This window comes from Mus caroli, unplaced genomic scaffold (assembly GCF_978045245.1).
Source record: "Mus caroli unplaced genomic scaffold, Mus_caroli_1 scaffold_2, whole genome shotgun sequence".
Classification (NCBI taxonomy): Eukaryota; Metazoa; Chordata; class Mammalia; order Rodentia; family Muridae; genus Mus; species Mus caroli.
In genome coordinates, this window is record NW_028227257.1 from 111264878 (window position 1) to 111287301 (window position 22424).

The 22424-nt window shown below is 39.8% G+C and overlaps 1 protein-coding gene across 1 annotated transcript in view; it reads left to right on the forward strand.

Annotated features, from left to right (window-relative positions):
- Positions 1-22424, forward strand: part of Abcb11 (ATP binding cassette subfamily B member 11) — a 119306-nt gene that overhangs the window by 33740 nt on the left and 63142 nt on the right. The window contains exons 7-15 of the mRNA XM_021182286.3: positions 1542-1675; positions 3995-4166; positions 7278-7402; positions 10744-10918; positions 15031-15144; positions 17683-17793; positions 19787-19912; positions 20543-20746; positions 21984-22154. Of these exons, the coding sequence (XP_021037945.1) occupies positions 1542-1675; positions 3995-4166; positions 7278-7402; positions 10744-10918; positions 15031-15144; positions 17683-17793; positions 19787-19912; positions 20543-20746; positions 21984-22154 (1332 nt within the window). The remainder of the gene's footprint in view (positions 1-1541; positions 1676-3994; positions 4167-7277; positions 7403-10743; positions 10919-15030; positions 15145-17682; positions 17794-19786; positions 19913-20542; positions 20747-21983; positions 22155-22424) is intronic.

A 22424-nucleotide genomic window follows, 5' to 3' on the forward strand; every position in this document is an offset into this window, starting at 1 on the left:
GTGAAGTAGTTAGTGTCTGTAGGCTGGAGCTGAGGATTATGGAGAGAACCAGACTTTGAGGAGAGATCAAGAAAGCAAAATCTATTTTCCTAACATTTTTTTCTCTTTCTTTGCTGAAATCTAACCAAGTGTCCTTCTAGTCCAAATTCTGTAATTTTGAATCTCATTTTTTCTAGTCTTAGGTAATAAAAATTTTATTAACTAAGAGAAATATTCCACATTTTGTTATCTTCCACAGAAAAAAGAAATGATCACTCCATCTCACTTATCCTATGAGTACAGACAGCATTAGTTTTAAAGAGAAACTGACCCTTCTTTTATTCTGGCTTCCATTTTCATGATGCCTTTTTTTTTTTTTTAATTAGTGGAAATCCATCAGCAAATGAGATCCCCTGCTTGGATCATGACTTTTGGCTTAAATTGTCCCCACATAATTTTTCTTTTTTATTGGTTATTTTATTTATTTACATTTTAAATGTTATTCCCCTTCCCAGTTTCCCCTCCACAAACCCTCTATCCCCTCCCCTCCCCCTGCCTCTATAAGGGTGCTCCCCCACCTACCCATCCACTCCTGCCTCAGTGCTCTAGCATTCCCCTATGCTGGGTCATTGAGCCTCCACAGGATCAAGGGGCTCCCCTCCCATTGATGCCTGATAAGGCCATTTTCTGCTACATATCCAGCTGGAGCCATGGGTTCAAGCTCTGTCCAATGTTTGGCCACGTATGTCCGCATCTGAATTGGCGTTAGCCACTAGAAAGTTTCAGAGTCAGAGACCCAAGAGGTTTCCAGGACCCAACAGGGAGAACATTAACCGAAATACACAACAAAGGGGAGATAGAACCTGTAGAGACCATATCCAGTGGATAGGCATGGCCCCCAGTTGAGGGATGGGGCCACTCACCCACCTCAAAAATAATAATCCAGAATTCCTCCTGTCAAAAAGAAATGCAGGGACAAAGAGTGGAGCAGAGACTTAATGAAAGAGACTGCCCCACCTAGGGATCCATCACATCTGGATCCAGTGGCTATTGTTGATGTCAAGAAGCACTTGCTGATAGGAGCCTGGTATAGCTGTCCCCTGAGAGGTACTGCCAGAGCCTGATCAAATCATTTCTTGAACACTGTGCATGGATACCTAGAGGTGTATACACAGAAGGAGAAAGCTGAGAAGGGTTATGCAAAGTGAATGAATGTAGATCATCCATTTTCTAGTGCGGGCGTTGTGAATTTGTTTCAGTTGATGGAGACAGTGAAGCCCAATAGGTCAAATGCAAAGACAGCAGCCTGTCCTCCTGCCAGAATTAGAGTTAAAGCTGGATCCTTGCCATCCCCACAAATGTCATCTTGCCTCCCCATTAGCAGTGGTATCAGAGCTCATACCCTAGTGCCCAAGAGAGGCACTTTGTCAACGCTCTTCTTTTCAGCTAGTCCCAACCGTAACCACGGGAAGTGTGATTTTTCAGAAATAGGAGAAAGTATAGACAAATCTGTTTAACCTGTTTAGTGCTACAGTGCTAAACACACCTTTGTTTGTTTCCAGATAAGGTTGTGGGTAATCACTGGGGCTCGTCAGATAAGGAAAATGAGGAAAATTTACTTTCGGAGAATAATGAGAATGGAAATCGGATGGTTTGACTGCACTTCCGTGGGAGAGCTGAATTCAAGATTCTCTGAGTAAGTAGCAAGTGCTACTAGGTTATAATATATTATTTAGATTGAGAAAAGAACCCCTCATGGTTATGTTAAGTAACAATTTGATAACATTTTCAGTTTCGTTTTGATTTGCTCTGTCTCGTAGATTGGCAAGCATGACTGCCCATGGCTGTGCAGTAGGTGGGAGGTGGAGGCAGGATGATCAGAATTTCGAGGCCAGTGTTGACTAGACAGGGTATTCAAGGCCAGCCTGGGTCACATAACACCTTGGTTTTATAAATAAAAATAAATTAGACTTTCAGAGGCATGGCATTTTCATAGATATTAGCTTAAACTATAGTTCCTAAGAAATAACAGGGGACTAGAATTTGTGTATAGAACATTGGTCCAAATGTTAGGTGTGACTTATTACAGGGGAGGGTGTAGAGATATGATGTTATTTGACATACAGTAAAACTGAGAGACGGATAAGACAACACACATGGGGAAAACACACATAGAAGCCATTCTTTTGCTATGTCTATGGAGGCACAGAAAGAAACCCCCAAATAAATCCTAAAAGTAGCTTGAGAAAGTTAAAAACAAACAAACAAAAACTATGCAAACAATAGACTTAAAGACAGCTTAAAGTAGTTGGACCCTCCTGAACTGAACTTGAAGCCCTGCAAAAGTCTGTAAGTATACTGTGAAGGATATGAGGGAGGCAAGCCTCAGGAACGCTTGGTAACTTGAGACTCTGTTAGGTTTGGGATATACATAGCCTTCCTCGTACAACAATGTACCTGGCAGCCTAACTTCTTTGCTTTCAGGACACACACAAACACACATCCCTCTACCGCTAAACAATATTCCTAACAACTCCAGACTCCCTCCTGTATCGACTACACTTATAGATCTCTGTACAATTGAGACGTTTCTCCTACCTTAACAACCATCATATTTGGACAGTTTCTACCAAAAGTCTGTGTATAAAGAATAGAAGGGCCTGAAGCGCCTTTGAGAATCTGCTCAGTAAATCAAAACTGTGTCCTTGGGCAAACTTTAGGGAAGATCCTCTATCTACCATCTTATGCTTATGAATAACTGGCCATGCATATGATTAAAGTCAGATGCATTATAGAAAGAGACATGTCTAGTGGGAAAGAATAAATAGTGTCAAAAATCTATCAATAAAAATACCATCCAAACTATTTCCCCGTTAGTAGCCAACCCTTCTTTTCTTTAGAGCACACAGAAGTCAGATCTCAGGACATGAGGCATGGGGCCCCTGAATACTATATGACCTGTACAGTCTATAACCTGTGCTATCACTTCAGTTTGAACAAAGCTATCTTGCTTCTTTTGCAATTCCATGTGAACCACTATTTTTAGTTCTTTGAATAAGAGGCCAAGAACTCATGCTTATGCCGTCTGCCAGTGATGTCAGAGTGAAAGTTTGGGTGTCTCGAGCCCAGTAGTTGCTTTCCCTCCACTCTCTGTGACTATCAACAGATGCTTAACCCCACTAGAACACAATGGTTAACCTCTGGGTGATGTCTTGAGTTCCTTCTTGCTATTAAATACCAACCTATTTGCTCCATCCAGACAAGAAGTTAAGGCAATTCTCTCAGGTTTATGCGATTATATTCAATCACTATTCCACAATACTCTCCATCCCTGCTCTGACGCTCCGGAGCACCTTGCTTCTGGCAGGAGGCATAAAATTAGCAAGTGAAGAAGTGAGCCAAAGTAGCAAAAATTGGTGCTCGTTACACTAGGTACTGTTATATATGCTTGCATAGAATTACTGAACTGTAAGGCAGGACCTGCTATTATCATCTTTTTATATTTGAGAAAACCGATACACAGAAACTTGAATAATTTTCCCAAGAAGAGCTTGTATTCAAATTCAGAGTGTGGTCCCAGAGTCTGTGTTCTATGCCACCAGTCTCTCTCTACTGCCTATAAATAGAATATGATAAATATAGACAGACAGACACACACACACACACAGAGGCAGAAAGACAGAGAGATCAGACAGATACAGAGAAAGATATATAGATAGACAGGTAGACAGACAGACAGACAGACAGACACATACAAGTTAATTTCTTTGCTATGGCTATGTAATGAGGTGATATAAGTTTTTCCTGGGAATGATCCAGAGGTTTGGAATCCACATCAGTGTGCAGAGTTGAGATGCACACAGCTGACTGACTATAAGGCGTGAGGAATTCTGGAAGGTGCGAGACAGAGTTCTCACTTCTCACTAAGGAATGACAGTAGAACAGCAGCATATGAGAAAGAGAAAGTGAACTGACAGAATCCAGTCGTATTGATCTACACCTCTCTTATTTCTAGTGATATTAATAAAATCGATGAAGCCATTGCCGACCAGATGGCCTTTTTCCTTCAGCGCCTGTCGACAGCTTTGTCTGGGCTCCTTTTAGGGTTCTACAGGGGTTGGAAATTAACCTTGGTGATTCTCGCTGTCAGCCCTCTCATTGGGATTGGGGCAGCCGTCATAGGTCTGGTAAGAATGCTTTGTTTTGTTTTGTTTTGTTTTGTTTTTTAACTTCGCTTCATGAAAAGATGTACATTTACACCAAAAGGCCAAAACATGATTCGTGGATGCCTTCAACAAGTATAGTCAATGTGATGATCACTGTATTGATTTCTAATGCTTGGTTACTCCTCAGTATTAAATAATGACCCACAGCATGTGCATTAACGATGTTTTAGTAAGGTAAATGTTATTTGGAGGACAGAATTTCTACTGTATGGATTTTGGATTTTCTATTTTGCCAGGGGTTTCACACTCACTATCTCTAATTCTTAAAAAGAAGGAACGTGCTAACATCAATAAGAGTCAATAAATGGAGCTCAGAGAAGCAAAAGGAGCTATCTAGCAGTTCAAGGGAACCTGATGCCTGGTCCCCACCCACTCTCCAGCAGACCCTATGCCCCCTATACTCTAATGTTTAAGATGGCACAAATTCAGTCAGACCAGCATTGAGTACTCCAAAAAGGTTTCTTGCTTTGCAGCTGCATCTCCAGTCCAGTTTCTGGGAAAGATCTGTAGGTCCAGTCAGAGCGTCTTCTCTGTTAATATCTATCCGTTACCTCAGTTACTCAGGCCAGGCCCAAGTGTAGAAATAGGAATTTGGGGATCACTGCAGTGAAATGTCTCCCTTGCTTGCAGAAAGTATTATTATTTTTTTCTTTAGAACATATATTTTTTTAATCTGTCCACCACAGGTCATGGTGTAAGGCTGGCTGAAGGCTTACTATTAATAGAATGCAAAGGAAACATGTGAGCAATACTTAGTTATCATTGAACAGCAGCTAATAATCACCACAGTGATGGTTTCCAGTAAGCTATCCATGCAGCAACCGATCATCACACTTAAACACTTTCCAGGCAATACAGGAAAGGGCTAAGAGTAACAGTAGCAAGGAGCTCCCTCTAACAAGTGTGTATCACTAAAGAGCAACACATGTACCCCTTTAGAGCTCCTGTCACAAAACCACCTGACCTGACCGCTAACAAGTGTGTATCACTGAAGAGCAACATGTGCACCCCTTCAGAACCTCAGTACTGTTGTCTTCAATACAGGGGTAACAGCATAAATCGTGGGATAACTTGGGGGTGATGGCCAGGTTCTACATTAAGTACAGCATCTGGCACAAAAATCTATTGTTAAAGAGATATTATAGTACTTTTTAAAAAATCCACACGACTATGCAAGCTTTAGAACTGGCTTTCCGACAGACTGCTGTCCTGCCTTGCTCCAGAGAACCTCAAATTCCACTGAAGACCCTGAGGGACTCAGAAAAATTTTGTTCAGTGTTTATTTTTCTTTCTATACTCACCCTTAATTTTTCTTCAAATCTGCAATGAAATAATACACATATACTCATGGGTCCCTGAATTAAATTGATACACATATGCTCATGGATCATCACTGTGTTTTCACACCATGGAGGTGGAACAAGTGTCTAAACTTGGATTGAGCCAGACACAGTACAGTTTCTTGTGTCACCAAAGTGCCTAAGAGCCTAGCCTCCTCATTTGGAATGTTCTAGCTCGGCACTTAATTCCCTTTGTATCTGTGTCTATGCTTGGCTATCCCTGTAAAATGATACCAGCAACTTTGTTTCGTGTAAATCAAAGACAGGACGCACACACACACACACACACACACTGCAGTGAGGAGCAATATATGACACAGTAACAGCAGCTGTGGGTTTTGTATGGTTTTGTCACATCTTCCTCTTTAATATGAGAAACATGAATAATTATCAAGTATTACAAAATATTAGTTTCTTAAACTCCCAATGTGTTTTTGTTTTGATTTTCAAGACAGAGTTTTTCTGTGTAGCCCGGCTGTCCTGAAACTCACTCTGTAGATCAGGCTGGCCTCCACCTCACTGAGATCCACCTGCCTCTGCCTCTCAAGTTCTGGGATTAAGGGTGTGTATCACTATCACCTGGCTGAATGTGTCCTATTATTAAGAAATGTGGCTCTCAGTAAAGGTAATGTCACTCATAACTCTTTAGTATTTTTATTACTGTGCAAAAATTTGTATGTTTCAGGAATAAATTAGATAGAGAAGTAATAAAAGCTGCAATGCCATCCATCAAACTTGAACATGAATAGTGGTGTTGGGGAAACCAGCTTTTTAATTTACAGATTTTATGAAATTTAGACTGAACAAATAATAAATATATTGTTGAAGCTATTTTCATTTATTTTGTATTTATAAACTCTGTCTAATATTTTGCTAGTTACAGTTCTGCTAAAGGTCTAGAAAAATTAAACCCTCTTAGAATATACACTCTTATCATCTGAGTACTACATGTGTCTTAGATTTCTGTGCTAAGTGCGTTTCCATGATATTAACTTCCTCCCTTCCTTCTTATTGTTGTTGGCTGGTTGGCTTTGGTTCTGATGGGCTCTCATCTATCTCAGACTGACTATGCTCTCATGTAGCTGGGGCTACCCCAGAATCCTTGTTTCCCTGGCACATGCTGTGATTGCAGGCATATGTCGCCATGTCCAGCTACTTTTGACTAGGACTCAGTCCAAACTCAGTTTTAGAAAGGTGACTTTTGAAAAATTGCTGAACACAGTTGCCTTTTTTTTCTTTTGTAAACATTAAAAAGGTCGTAAACCCCTTATGTTTGAGTCAAAATATTCACCCGATGCCTTCTCCTTCGGAATTCCCTTTGCAATGCTGTGTCTGTGTATCCTGGTCCTTGCTCTCCCTCTCTACTCTAGCCAACCATATGCTTACATAGGCCTCCAGTCCTTTTTTCTGATGTTTGTAAATTCTGCAATGGTTTCTTTCCAATTGTGAAGGGATATATCATAGTTTGACTTAGGGACACCATTAGCACAACAGCTGAAACATTAGTATTCCCAGACGTGAGAGTACTTAACTCTATGGGAACATTTTCATTGAGACAGACTTTAATCTCATTTCAACATACCCCAATCCAAGCACCCATCTTGAACCAGCTTTTTCTCTCTTTTGTTACAATGAAACACCTAGTGTTTTGTTAAACCACACCACCTGTTCATTTTGTTAGATGAATCACTGACTGACAGGCCAACTTCCTTTTTATTTCTTCGGATTTTAGAGTGTGGCCAAGTTCACGGAGCTTGAGTTGAAGGCTTATGCTAAAGCTGGGTCTATTGCCGATGAAGTCCTCTCATCTATTCGAACAGTGGCTGCTTTTGGTGGTGAGAATAAAGAGGTGGAAAGGTTGGTTATTTTTGAATGTCTGTGGCTTTCCTGAATTTCATGAAGCAATACAGTTCCCTGCCCTTTTTTTTTTTTTTTTTTTCATTTTGTACAAAGTGGCAGATCCACTGTCATTTAGAGCAACAGGAGGGGTCGGGGGCATTTGTTTAAGAGGTGGGTTGGCAAATGTTGATGGACAGAGTGTTACAGAAGGCCTAGAGCAGTGTTTTGGGGTTTCGGTTTCCCTTGTGGATCTTGCTGTATAGACCATGGCGGTCTTGATCTCATGGTCTTCTGCCTCAGTCACCGGAGTACTAGACTGAAAGGTATGAGCTCCCATGTGCAATACAGTATGCTTCTGAAGATGAGTTCTAGAGAGCCAAATAGGCAAGAAACTTGTTTCAACACTGATGATATAAAAGCGAACATATTATACCTCATGTCAACCTTCAGCAGCATTTTCTGCCGTTAAAGACAATCTACTGAGCTTAGTAAGCATGTCTACATGGTTAACAGACATCAGACTGCACAGACAGCACAGAAATGCATCAGACATGAAAAGCTCAGCAAAAATAAACAAATGATACTGCATCACGTTACAAAGCTCCCAGGTACAACAGCAGCAGCTCACAGAAAAGACAGCCATCAGAAAGAGAGAAGCTATATGCAAACGACGCATCTGACAAGGGATAGCTATAGAAAATATGGAAGGAACTTTTAAAAGCTCACTAGTAAGATAATGATTAATCCAACTTGAAAAGGAGCAATAGGGTTAAGTAGACAATTTTCAAAGGAAGACACACAAATAGTCAAGTCTTTATTAAAACTGCTTCATCACGGTGACTAGTCACCAGGGAAATGCAGTTCAAAGCCAGCATGCAATACTAACTCACCCTAGTAAGAATGGTTGTTGGCAAAATGGCTAACATATCCAACGAGGATACGGAGGAGCCCTTGCACACTATTGGTAGACATGCAAATGATTAGATCTATTATGTAAAATAGCAAGGAAGTTCCTCAACAAATTAAAATGAGAATAATCATGTGATTCTATAATCCCACTCCTGGGAACATACCCAAAGGAAATGAAACCAGTCTGTGTAATAGGCATGTGCACTTTTGTGTCTGCTGTAGTGCTGTTCATAAGAGCTAAGGAATAGAGGTGACATTAGTGTCTATTAATTGATCAATGATACAATTTGATCACAAAAGGAACAACATTTCATTGTTTGTGACAATGTGCATAGTCGAATGAATAAGGCAGGCTTAGAAAGATCTACACAATTGCACTTACATATGAGGAATCTACAAATGTTGATAACATAGATGTTAAGAGTAGAATGATGGCTACATTCATTCACAGAGCAGCAAGGAGAGATGGGCAGAGAAAGGGTGACCAAAGGATTTGAAGTTATGGTCAGTCAGGAGAAAGTTCTGATGTGCTGAAACACAGTACAACTATAAGTAGCAATGTACTGCGTTATTCAAAAAGCAAAGACGAATTTTTAAAGTTTGTCTTTTGTTTCTTGTTTTTTCACTAGGTAGCCCAGCCTGACTTTGACTTGCTATGTAGCCATGGCTGTCCTTAAACTTGGAATCTTCCCACCTCTGACTCCCTAGGTCTAGAATCACTGGTTTGCTCCCATACCCAGTTGATAAATTATTGAGGCTATCTATCTATCTATCTATCTATCCACCCACCTTCTCTCCTGATTTAAACATTATACAATATGTACATGCATCAAAGCATCACATTTTATTCCATCTATACATATATATAAATATATATATATACATATATGTGATGCTTTGTTTTTATTTATTAGTAAAAAAAAAATAATTTAATTTACAGTTTCAAAGACTAAAGGAGCCTGACTCATGTCTGTCGTCCCAGCACAAAGGGAACTGAGGCATCTATTAAAATTAGTTGTTCATACAGTGTGGCAAAAAAATAAAATAAGAAAGAAAGAAAACGAAAAAGGAAAGGAAAGGAAGGAAGGAAGGAAGGAAGGAAGGAAGGATAACCTGATCCAAATGCAATTCCAAGGTTTAAAAATTTTTAAATTATATTTTATGGGGAAGAAGGGAGGGTTGTGTGCTCAAAACCGGAGTGTGAAGATCAGAGGACAGCTTGCAGGAGTCAGATCTCCTCTTCCGCTATGTGGGACCTGGAGGTCAGACTTGAGTCCTTGGACTTGGTGGCTTTACTCACTGGGTCATCTTGCCAGCTCCATAACATTTCTTTAATCGAACATTTTAAATTGAACATTTAATTGAATTGTGAAGCTATTGTGCTGTTAAATGCCCTTAATAACTTTTATAATTTTTCATTTAAGCAAACAGAATTTAACATCAGTAAATTATGATAAATCATTCTAGAGGCTAATTTTTAATAAAGTAAAAACTTAATTTGCAAAATGATACAGTTGTCAAAAATATGATTTTATATTAGGGCAGTGGTGGTGCACACCTTTAATTCCAGTACTTGGGAGACAGAGGTAGGCAAGCCTCATGAGTTTGAGGCCAGCCTTGTCTATACAAGTTTCAGGACATCCAAGGCTACACAGAGAAACCCTGTTTCGGGAGGAAGGAAGGAAGGAAGGAAGGAAGGAAGGAAGGAAGGAAGGAAGGAAGGAAGAGAGAAAGAGAGAAAGAAAGAAAGAAAGAAAGAAAGAAAGAAAGAAAGAAAGAAAGAAAGAAAGAAAGAAAGAGGGAGGAAGAGAAAGAGAGAAAGAAAAATGTATTTATTTTTGTAATTTAGTTAATATTTTTTGAGCTTTTTGGTTGGTTGGTTGGTTGGTTGGTTGGTTTTGACACACAGTCTCATTATGTGGTCTTCACTGGCCTGGGATTCACCATGCTGACTAGTTTAATCTGTTGGTTTGGAGATAATAGCCTTACTTTCTGATAAAAAAAAAATGATATATTTTCCAAAGAAACCTTTTCAATATAATTTTTAATAGCTCCCAAACAAAGGCATTTGTTAAAAAATTATTTTCTCTTGGAGTCAAAGTTACCCACTGTTTCTCATCCAAGCTGCAACCAACTTCAGAAGCTTTGTTTCAGGGGTTGACGATAATCACTGAACGATATTCTTCATCATGAATGCAGACACAGACACACACAGACAGACACACAGACATACCCACAGACTCTGACTCTCTCTCTCTCTCTCTCTCTCTCTCTCTCTCTCTCACACACACACACACACACACACACACACAGAGAGAGAGAGAGAGAGAGAGAGAGAGAGAGAGAGAAAGAGAGAGGCACACACTCTCTCTCACACTCACACCAACATTTTAAGCGTTAGGCCTTGAGCTGCTCTGGCTGGTGTTGAGTCAACCCTTTTCTGTTTACAGGTATGAGAAAAATCTTATGTTTGCTCAGCGCTGGGGAATTTGGAAAGGAATGGTGATGGGCTTCTTCACTGGGTACATGTGGTGTCTCATTTTCTTCTGTTATGCACTGGCCTTCTGGTACGGCTCCAGACTTGTCCTGGATGAAGAGGAGTACACACCAGGGACACTGATCCAGGTACTTTGCTCTTGTTTCCTATATATAGTCTTTCTTGCTAGCTTGTCAGAAAAGTCATCAGAGGATTAATACCTTTAATGTCTTAGGCAAGAACGCCTCAGAAGTTTGCTGAAGTCCACCTGCAGGGCCAATGATACTAGGACACTTTAGTGAAGAGAAGTTGAACCTGTGGTCTGATGAGACCAGCAACTTAATAATTTCCAATTAACTAAAGATTTTACAGCTGTACATTAATGATCCTCCAGCTGATCCCAAAAGAAATTATACCATGAAAATGGCAAGTCATTGACCCCTCAGCTAAAGGTGAACAGGTCATAAAAGCAAAGTTAGTAATAGTGCAAGATATGTAACATCTTCAACGGAATAGGTGATACAAGCATATTTCACAATTCATTTGTGGGATGTTATGACACCACTAACATTATAGCTACTTTAATTCGCAGTGTTCTTTGAGTTATTCACTCAAGAATCATTTACCCAGCATTTGCTATGTGCCAGATCCATCCAAAGCACAGTAGACAAACAACAACAACAACAACACTTTTCATTTGCTATGGTGCTAGAAATCGCTTCATAGAAGATTTTTAAATAAAATAAAATGTTACAGCTGAAGATTCTTGATGGGAAGGCACCAGCTTTAACAATGAAAAGTACCAGGAGTTCATTACATGAGAGTTTTATCATTCAAAACTCCACTGTTTATTACAAACCCAGCTCTAGGGGAACCAGGAGAGCTTGTGCATTGTCGATGGGAATGATCAACTAATACATGTCACTCTGAGCAAGATAAGGAAGCAACAAGATTATTTTAAGTCATCTTTGTCTTTGATGGATGGACATCTGGCATAGCTTTGAACGTTGTTTAAAAATACTGAACGTGATAACACATGTTCAGGTGTTCTGTAGATTTTGAATGATAGTATGGGAAGTGTTAATGGGATCACAACCTACCAATTGTCTCTGCAACTTAGATTTAATTTTTCACACCAGAAAAGTTAAAGTATTGTAGGTCTGAGATCTGACTATGAAGTTTTTTCTCCTTATCGATCTAATTGCTTCTAAAAGCTTTAGACATTCATTGGCGCTGGTGAGATAGCTCTTTCTGCCAAGAACACTGGCTTGAGTTTGATTCCCAAGACTCAAAAGAGAGGAGGTAACTGATTCAGGCAGGTCCTTCTTTCACCTTCACCCCTGCATTGCAGCACGCAAGCAGCCCCTAATAAACAAACAAAAAATGTAATGAAAATAATTTAAAAGCTGTATACATTTACCCATCAAGGGTATCAGTAGCTGAAGTTAGCTTTGGCTGTTCACTTTGTAGAAATGCTTTCACTGAGCAAATTCTGTGCCTATAAGAAGAAAGAGGGATTTATGAATAAAAGTTCAAAGGAGAAGTGAATTGGTAAATTGAAAATTAAATGATACACAATTCCAACAGAGAGCTCTGAGTAAAAGTCCCTGTGTGTCATAGCTTCAGTTGTCAACTTTACATACCTGAAAAAGGACCCTCGATTGAGAAATTACCTTCATCAGATTGGCCTGTGGGCATGTGTGTAGGGCATGGTTTTGATCCAAAGTTGTGATTGCTAATTGACATCAGAAGGCATAGCCCACTATGTTATTCCTAGACAGATGGTCCTGGGCTGTAGAAGAAAGCAAGCTAAGTAAGCCTGGGAAACAAGCCAATGGAGAACAAGCAATTCCTCTGTGGTATCTGCTTCAGATCGTGAGATTCCTGTCTCAGCTTTCCTCAGTAATAGACTGTGGCTTAGAAGCTGAGTAAACTCTTTCCTTTTCAAGTTGTTTTTGGCCATGGCGTTTGTCACAACAAGAAATCAAACTATAACACCTTAGTCATGAAGTGGCAGCATGACTAAGGCAACTTATAGAAGACAGAGTTTATTGGAGGATTTCAATTTCAGAGACTGAGTCCATGACTATCATGGTAGGGAGCATTACAAAAGTCAGGCACTAAAGCATAAAGAAATTGCATCTTGTTCTTCAAGCATCAGGGAAGGAGAGAGAGAGAGAGTGCGCGCGAGCACATTAACTGGAGAAATGGCATGGGTTTTGAAACCTCAAAGCCCACTCCTAGTGACACACCTCCTCCAACAAGACCACACCTCCTAATCCTTCCTAAACAGTTCCACCAACTGTTGGAAGCATTTAAATATATGAGCCTATCAAGTTAATTCTCATTCAAACACTATAGCAACTAGATTCTAGTTTTATGGTTCTCCTTTTTGAAATTTCCTGGGGATTCAACTATGAGACCATCTATCATGTGTGTCCAGCCTGCCACCCACATTTAGCCAAAGAAAGCTATGAACTTGAGCCAACACAATTTCAGAACTTACTTAAAATATTGAGATTTTGATGGGTACTTCTTGGTTCTGTAACTTGATTGTATGGACTTTGAAGTTGGCAACATTGGTTGAACATACCTACTAGATCTTTCCTGAGGAGTTTGTCATTTAGTGGGTTTTAAAGTAGTTGTAGACATAGCATACCATGTGTCTCTAATGTTTTAATAACCAATTATAACCCTCTTATTCTCAACTTCTTGCTATAATACTCTGCTTACCCCTTACCTGGATAAGTGCTGCTTCTTTCTTAAGGCTCTCTTTAATGATAATCTCTCCCCGACCCCTCTCCTGTGTGTGTGTGTGTGTGTGTGTGTGTGTGTGTGTGTGTATGTATGTATGTGTGTGTGTTTTCTTGGTTATATTTCTACACAGCAATTATGTAAGTTGAATATTCTTGAGTTTCTTGAGTTGAGTTCAATGTTTTAAGCCACTAGACTAATTAACAATCAAATTAATCTAGCACATTTTGTGGTGCACAAAATTATTATGACTGCATTGGGTGTAATGAGAAGCAGCTCACATAGATTACTGTAATTAGTATCACTTGTGTACAGATAAAAAGTTGCTTTCTGGTCTATTAGGGAAAGATGAAGAGGAACTGAATGAGGGGGAAATCTTGGGGTTTTATTTACATTTTAGGTTTCAATAATAAAGAATAGTGGCAGTAATAGAAAACAATATTCTCTCGGTGCATATAAGGCATCAGGCACTGAGCGAGGTGTTTAATGTAATTACCATAAATAATATGCATTACTTAATTCTGTGATTGGTGCTGTAATTCTACTACTACAAAAATGAAAAGCAGCTGTGAGGTTAATTAATATGTGCTAAGAGGCATCAAGTATGACTTGAGCTCAGGTCTCAGTGACTTAGGACTGTCCCATTAGCCGACCTTCCTGCCTCCAGGTCTATGTGGTAAGAGATACAGATCCTAACTCCCTGGAAGGGTGGCCCATGTGTTCTTCTTACCTTCCTGTGCACGGGGATAAAGCTGTGGGATTTCTGGTGAGACCATCTTGCCTGGGATATGTCCCATTGATTCCAGTCATATTGAGCATGAGTCTGTCTTCTCTCACTCCTGGCTTCTCTAAGAACCTCCATAGAGAAAATTGCTTGAAGCAATAGCTTTATATAAAGCCAGGCTAAGCCAAGGTTTGACCCCTGTTTTCAATTGAAGACTCCAATGACTCAGTAAAAGAGTCACTGGTGCAAATATATTCCTTATCCATTTTTTTTCATAAATACACTTTTACTGAGACATAGCCATGATCATTTATTTACACATTGCTACACTTGCTTATGTGCCATGTGGTCTGTGTACACATGGATTCAGAACCCATATGGCCTGAACTGTTTATTAGTGGGCTTTTATAGAATGTGTTTGCTGAGCTCAGATCTAGGACCCAGAAAGGCTTGCTTTGCTGAGGTCACTGGAGAGGATGGTCTTTAAAACGCTTAGTCAGGAACTGTTCTCCTCTGCCTGTTTGCATTGCTCACTCCGTTCTTCCACTCTGTAGAAGGTAAATGAGGTATTTTAAAGTTTAACTATGGAGAAATTCTTTACAAAGCAAAAACTTCTATATATTTCTGAAAAGCCCTTAAACTACTTTATTTTAATAATATTTCTGAGAAATCTTGAGAATTTGTAAGGACACTCCAAATGGTAAATGTCATTATCTATAAACTGCAAAATGTATGCAAACTATGGGTTGTTTTTTTGTTTTCTGTTTTTGTTTTTTTTTCCAGATTTTCCTCTGTGTCATAATAGCAGCTATGAATATTGGAAATGCCTCTTCTTGTTTGGAAATCTTCTCCACTGGGTGTTCAGCAGCTTCTAGTATTTTCCAAACAATAGACAGGGTACGTAAAATCAAAAGAAATAGTTAATGGGGTATGTGCTTGGATAGGTCCCAATAGCTGGGACACTTTATGTCCTTGCTGTCATACTGGGAGATGCCCATTAAAAAAAAGAAAAAGAAACAGTTTCGGTGAGACAGGGTCTCACCATGTGGTCCTGGCTAGTCTGGTACTCCCTATATAGACCTGGCCCTGAGATCCACCTGCCTCTGGCTTTTGTGTGTGTGTGTGTGTGTGTGTGTGTGTGTGAGAGAGAGAGAGAGAGAGAGAGAGAGAGAGAGAGAGAGAGAGAGAGAGAGAGTGCCAGAATTAAAGGCATGCACTACCACACACGGCAAGAAATAAACATTTAAGGGTAACATCAGAAAGCACTAAATCCACTAAAAGATAAAATAGGATAAGGTGTTATGACAGGCTAGAATGGGAGACTTGAGAAATAAGAACCAAAAAGAAAAAAAAAGGAATTCCTGGTTGAGAAACATTTAGGTTGGGAAAGAGCTTGGTGCACTCAAGGAGTTAAGAAAGTCCAGTGGGAATGAACAAAGTCATCCAGGGCAAAGACTGGAGGGATGGGAAAAGCCTTGTGATCATGCCTGCAAGCAGAGATGCTCTTCTAGCAGGAAGTCTCTTTACATTTATAAAGGACCTTGGTATCCCTGGGTGGATAGTGTTGGTTAATTTATGAACAGACATTGAAAATCCTGTAAGGTAACCACAGACCAAGAACAGAAGGGAGAAGATAGGACTCTGCTCCTTCTTCTCTTTGATAAAATGCTGTGAACCAAGAGCCATGTGTCACCTGAACTATGAGTGGCTTTTGTTGTTCTCGTTGTTGTTGTGTTTTTGTTTTTGATTTTGATTTTGTTTTTTGTTTGGCTACAATGAGATTGTTATCTACCTGAAGAAACTCTTTTGTGTTGTGAGTTCCGTGACCTGGAATATGTTGATATTTTCCCTTTGAAAGAAATGTGTTTTACTTTTGTTTTTTATTGTGTGTGTGTGTATGGTCTATTTGTCTGTCTGTGCATGTGAATGCTGGTCAGAAATGTTAGACTCCATGAGCCTCCCACTGTGGGAGCTGGGAACCGAATTTGAGTCCTCTGAAGAGCAAGTAATGACTGAGCCGTCTCTCCAGCCCTTTGATCTTTTCTTTTTAAAATTTATTTATTTATTTTATATATATATGACTGCACCATCACTGTCTTCAGACACACACCAGAAGTAGGCATCAGATCCCATTACAGATGGTTGTGAGCCACCATGTGGTTGCTAGGAATTAAACTCAGGACCTCTAGAAGAGCAGTCAGTGCTCTTAACCACTGAGGCATCTCTTTGAGCCCCTTTGTCCTTTTCTAATGTTACCTTCTTCTTAGGACTGTCCCAGTCTCAAATCAAATGATGCCTGCAGAGCTTCCATGTAAACAGCTGAGAATTAAGGCATTTCTATTTTATTTTATTATCTTTATTAAACACTTGAGAAGAAGAAAATAGATTCCAGTATATCCTCTGATGGGGCTATGGTCATGAATTCCTATTACTAGTGTGAACGATGGACAAAGTTGAACCTGGAGTGTCCTAAGAGGAAGAGGTGGCCCTCTTCCTCATCTGGTTAGCCAGAATGGTTGTTTTAGATCTGTCTCATTAGTAACAGCAGAGCCAGGTCAGGGTACAGTTGGAAGTTGGTGATATGGATCATTTTGTGGTCACTTAATTGTATTCATCATCTGCATTGCCTGCCAAATGTAGTGCTACTAGCCCCAGCCTACCTGGTCAGCTATATTATCCTGGGCAGGAAACTCTCTGAGAGGTTCCCCCCTGTCTAACTAGAACATAGCAATCATGTAAATGTAAAGGGTACATTAAAACACTTTGTGCTTTGCCTCCTATCATCTCAATAATATAATACATTACAATAAATATTAACCATATTAATATTGTATATTATGTGTCAATAAACAATGGTTTTATAATGTTATAGAATATCAGCAACCTATAAGCTTATGGTAATAATTAACAAATAATAGTAATCAAATAAATAAAACTGTCTGCTATTATATAAAAGTCACATTCAATAATAATATAAAGTAATATAATAATAACTCAGCAACATCAACAGTAAGTAGTAGCTGACATCACTCTTGTAAATATGAAATACTGAAGCGATTTATCCTTAGGCATCTCTGCAATATTTTGCCTAGAAAGGTTATGCTTTAAATTTTTTATTAGATTTATTCATTTTACTTTTTTGTGTATTTTGCTTGCGTGTATGTATGTGCGCTACATGCATCCTTGGTGTGGAAGTCAAAAGAGAAAGAGGCTATCAGAAGCCTTGGCAACAAAGTTACGGATGATTGTAAATCAACTACCATGGGGAAGCTGGGAATTGAACTGGGGTCCTCTGCAGGAGCAGCAAGTGCTCTTAACTACTGAGATATCTCTCCAGCCCCAGTTTTTCTTTGTGGGTTAACTAATATCAAGATGGATACAACATGCATGTGTCATGCTCTGTCACAAGTACAATATCTTTATATTGCATTCCAGCAACCCGTCATGGACTGCATGTCAGGAGATGGTTACAAGCTAGATAGAATCAAGGGCGAAATTGAGTTCCACAATGTGACCTTCCATTATCCTTCTCGACCAGAGGTGAAGGTGAGTGTGTGCCTTTGGCCTGATGTTTTGGACTCTTGAGTAACTCGTCTACAGAGCCACACACTCTTTTCTAAGTGCTGACTCAGTTTTCTGGAACAGAGGACAGGAATGTGTTTCTCTGAAAGTGTCCTTTGGTATTGTGCCAGCTTAGGGACACAGTGCATTTCTTAGTGATGATTATAATGTGCAAATCTCCCTGGGTGGAATGCGGTCTGGCACGAGGCTTGGGCTGAGTCATATGGTCCTCTGTTGAAATGAGTGGCAGGTCCTGCCATTCTGTGTATGTGGTAAGGCAATCAAAACAAGCAAGTAGCACAGCTTCCAATCACCACCTCCTTGGAAACCACAGGTGGGGCAGAATGAGGGAAGGAGTCTGACCAGTAGAGATAGCAGCTATGAGCAGCTTTGCATTAGTCCTTAGAGGTAAGCAACCTGGTGCTGTTGCTCTCTTGCATCTTGGACTCAGTGATCATCCAGGGCTCACAGTGAGGGAAATATACTGTTTTGTAGCACCTATGGGGCAGTATCATTAAAGGTAACTCCATTCTAAAGGAATCTCCAATCAGCTATCTTGAATGAACTGGCTTTGAAATACTGCTTGTATTATTCATCCAGAACTTAGCATCCCTGGTTTCCTTTTATTAGTAATATTTCCATTATACTCACAATACTAAATCCTAACTTTACCTGCTAACATTTATTTATTTATTTATTTATTTATTTATTTATTGGTTTGGTTTGGTTTGGTTTTTTGAGACAGGGTTTTTCTGTGTAGCCCTGGCTGTCCTGGAACTCACTCTGTAGACCAGGCTGGCCTCAAACTCAGAAATCTGCCTGCCTCTGCCTCCCAAGTGCTAGGATTAAAGGCCTGCGCCGCCACGACCGGCTAACCTGTTAACATTTAGACCATGCCCTTCACAGAGTTTTAGACCCAGAAACACAGCACACACATTACTAGGCAAACATCCAAATAATAAACTCACAAACACATCATCTTCAAATTGGTTTATTTCTGACCCTTTGTCCATGAATTATCATTACACTTGTGACTTATAGGAGCTTCTTTGGTTTTTTGTTTTGTTTTGTTGTTTTGTTTTTTGTTTCTCTGTGTAGTCCTGGCTGTCTTGGAACTCACTTTTTTTTTTTTGATTTTTAATATTTTTATTACATATTTTCCTCAATTACATTTCCAATGCTATCCCAAAAATCCCCCATAGCGCCCCCCACTTCCCTACCCACCCATTCCCATTCTTTTGGCCCTGGCATTCCCCTATATTGGGGCATATAAAGTTTGCAAGTCCAATGGGCCTCTCTTTCCAGTGATGGCCGACTAGGCCATCTTTCGATACATATGCAGCTAGAGACAAGAGCTCCGGGGTTCTGGTTAGTACATCATGTTGTTCCAACAATAGGGTTGCAGATCCCTTTAGCTCCTTGGGTACTTTCTCTAGCTTCTCCATTGGGAGCCCTGTGATACATCCAATAGCTGACTGTGAACATCCACTCCTGTGGAACTCACTTTGTAGACCAGGCTGGCCTTGAACTCACAAATCCGCCTGCCTCTGCCTCCTAAGTGCTGGGATTAAAGGCGTGCGCCACCACTGCCTGGCTATGGAGCTTCTTATTTAACTAATTGAGATCGACATCCTAGTATGTCAGATGTATTTTAAATTAGATTTTGAGGTATAAATTTAAAGGTGACCCTTGCTTATTTACGAGTGTTATTACATTATCATTTTTATTGTTTGGCACAGCTATTAAACAACATGCTAATGGTAAAGCCTCTTTCCAGTTAGTCTTCTTTTGTTGTTGATGGATATATATATGGACAATGCTACAGGACATAAGTAAATATGCATACGCATTTGCACCTATGTGGGAGGCATAGATACAGGACACCAGTCCTCATGAAGCACCCTATGTATGGCCTCATTGCTTGGTTAGGTGCACAGTGACATTATGAACTTTCTAAAGAATGTTCTTCCCTCGTCAGATTTTAAATAACCTCAGCATGGTCATTAAGCCAGGGGAAACGACGGCTCTCGTGGGATCCAGTGGGTCAGGGAAGAGCACAGCACTACAGCTCATTCAGAGATTCTATGACCCCTGCGAAGGCATGGTGCGTATCTTCCAGAAACTTCTAACATGGAGGGGTAAGGGAAAACCAGTGGTGGTGGTGTCAATTTGATTTTTTTTTTAAAGTAATAACATTTAACATTTTCCTTCTTCCTTCCTTCCTTCCTTCCTTCCTTCCTTCCTTCCTTCCTTTTTTTCTTTTGTTCACGTTTGTAATTTCAACTGCTTTGAGCAGCAAAGTGTTATTTGATGATCCAGATTTCAAAGCAAGATATACCATAAAGTACACATACAAGATAGAGGCTACTGTTTACTTTTATTGTATCCTTTGATACAATTTTGGACACAAGCCAAAAGGCAATAGATATATTCAGAGTCTGGTGAACAACTGGTTACTCTCCTGAGAAATTAAAAATGTACCCATTCTGATGCTAGCAGTGAGAACTCAAGTAACTTTCATACTACCCGTGTTTCTACAATGAATTTCTGTGCAGGGAAACTCAGTTCAATTGCACACTGACATCCTCATACAACAGGCACAGTTCCATGGAAATTGTTTCTATTATGGTATTCTTAGACTCTGGTTATTCTCCCCAGCCACCAAGTGTTACCTAACTTTACGATTCTGAATCTTGAAGGACACTAAGCTGTGTGATGCTCTTCTGTTCTCTAGGTGACTCTGGATGGCCATGACATTCGTTCTCTTAACATCCGGTGGCTGAGAGATCAAATTGGGATCGTGGAACAGGAGCCAGTTCTGTTCTCCACCACTATCGCAGAAAACATCCGCTTTGGTAGAGAAGATGCAACAATGGAAGACATAGTCCAAGCTGCCAAGGATGCTAATGCATACAACTTCATTATGGCCCTGCCACAGGTACCCTACCTACAGTCCAGGGGAGTGCAGAACTCATCAAAGGAAGAATTAGTCCTTCTCATTTGAATCTTCAGTCCTTAAATTCTTAATGGCATGCTCTAGATTTATGCCTGGAAATGCCCTATGCTTTTCCTTTCATGTAAAAATACACTGTCTATACGGTTAGCATCTATGAAAGTGGAACTCTATCTTTTAAAAATATCCCTTTTGCTGTAGAGGTCTCTGATAAATATATATATATCTGCAGGCAGCAGGAAGATAGACAGCCACTGGGGTCTGGCTTGAGCTTCTCAAAGCCTGCCCTCCCACTAACACACTTCCTCCAATAAAGCCACGCCCACTCCAAGGACACACACATTTCCTTTCAAATAATGCTACTCCCTACGAGTTTATGGAGGCCATTTTCATTCAAATGTCACATCTTCTAAATCACTGTTTTGAATAGCATTGCCATTATGAGGATGCTATAGCCTAGTAGCTAATGAGAATAATGCTTTAGACATTGTTGCCTCAACATCAAGTCAACATCTCCACCTTCTAGCTTTATGAGCTTCAGGCAGGCTAGTTTAACCCTTTGGGTTCAGAATGTCCTTGTTCAACCACTAAGGCAAATAATGGTTACTTGCCTCCTGGGGTTCTATGAGGACTACATGAGATATATAGGTACATATCCATACATATTCTATATGTAGAATTTAAGCACCATGCTTTTTTATCAGTGATGAGGAGCTTAGCCCTTCTTGGCTGATACTGAGAAAGTCAAGAATCTGACTTCTAACACTCCATTGTTAAACTTCAGTGTGGACTTAGTTCTGTGGCTTATCCTCAGTCAGGACTTGCTGTGACAGCAGGAGTATAACAGCAGCTTCATTTTTTGTTCACAACATAAAGACAGATTTAGCATTGTGTTTGCTTTGTGTTCAGCAGGAGAAAAGAGACAAGACTGTGTGACATGTGACTTGGTCCTCTAGGATGGATTTTTTAAGACCGATCAATTTTCATTTTGGCTAACCATTTTTATTTCAGCATGAACTAAAAAAAAAAAAAAAAGGAACATTCACACAGTTCAATGTATTAATTATCTCACATACAAATATTGATTGGTTAGTTCTTTCAGTAAAGGATGTTTCTTTCAGTAAAAGTTGGACCCATAAAAATTCACACTGGAGAAGAAAGTTAGAAGGGATACTGAATCGCTGTCTGATGCCATCAAATGTGTCTTCCTCACAATTTCTAGCAATTTGACACCCTAGTTGGAGAAGGAGGAGGCCAGATGAGTGGTGGGCAGAAGCAAAGGGTAGCCATCGCCCGCGCCCTCATACGGAAACCCAAGATCCTGCTTCTGGACATGGCTACCTCAGCATTGGACAATGAGAGTGAGGCCAAAGTACAGAGAGCACTGAATAAGGTGTGTGAAGAGTCAATTCATTTTTACAGCCTCTTCGAGAAGGGAGTAATACTAATAGGTCAATATATTCAGCCTGAAAATGTATAAAACATTGGTCAATTACCATCTATTTAGTGTTGAATAGGACATAGTTGTGATTTACTCACCAAAGATGCAACATAAAATTAAAATTCATATGAAGTGCAACATAATTTATCCTCATTTTATTAATCTATTGATTAATTATGACAATAAGGTCAATCTGTGATATGATTTATGGCTACAAGACAC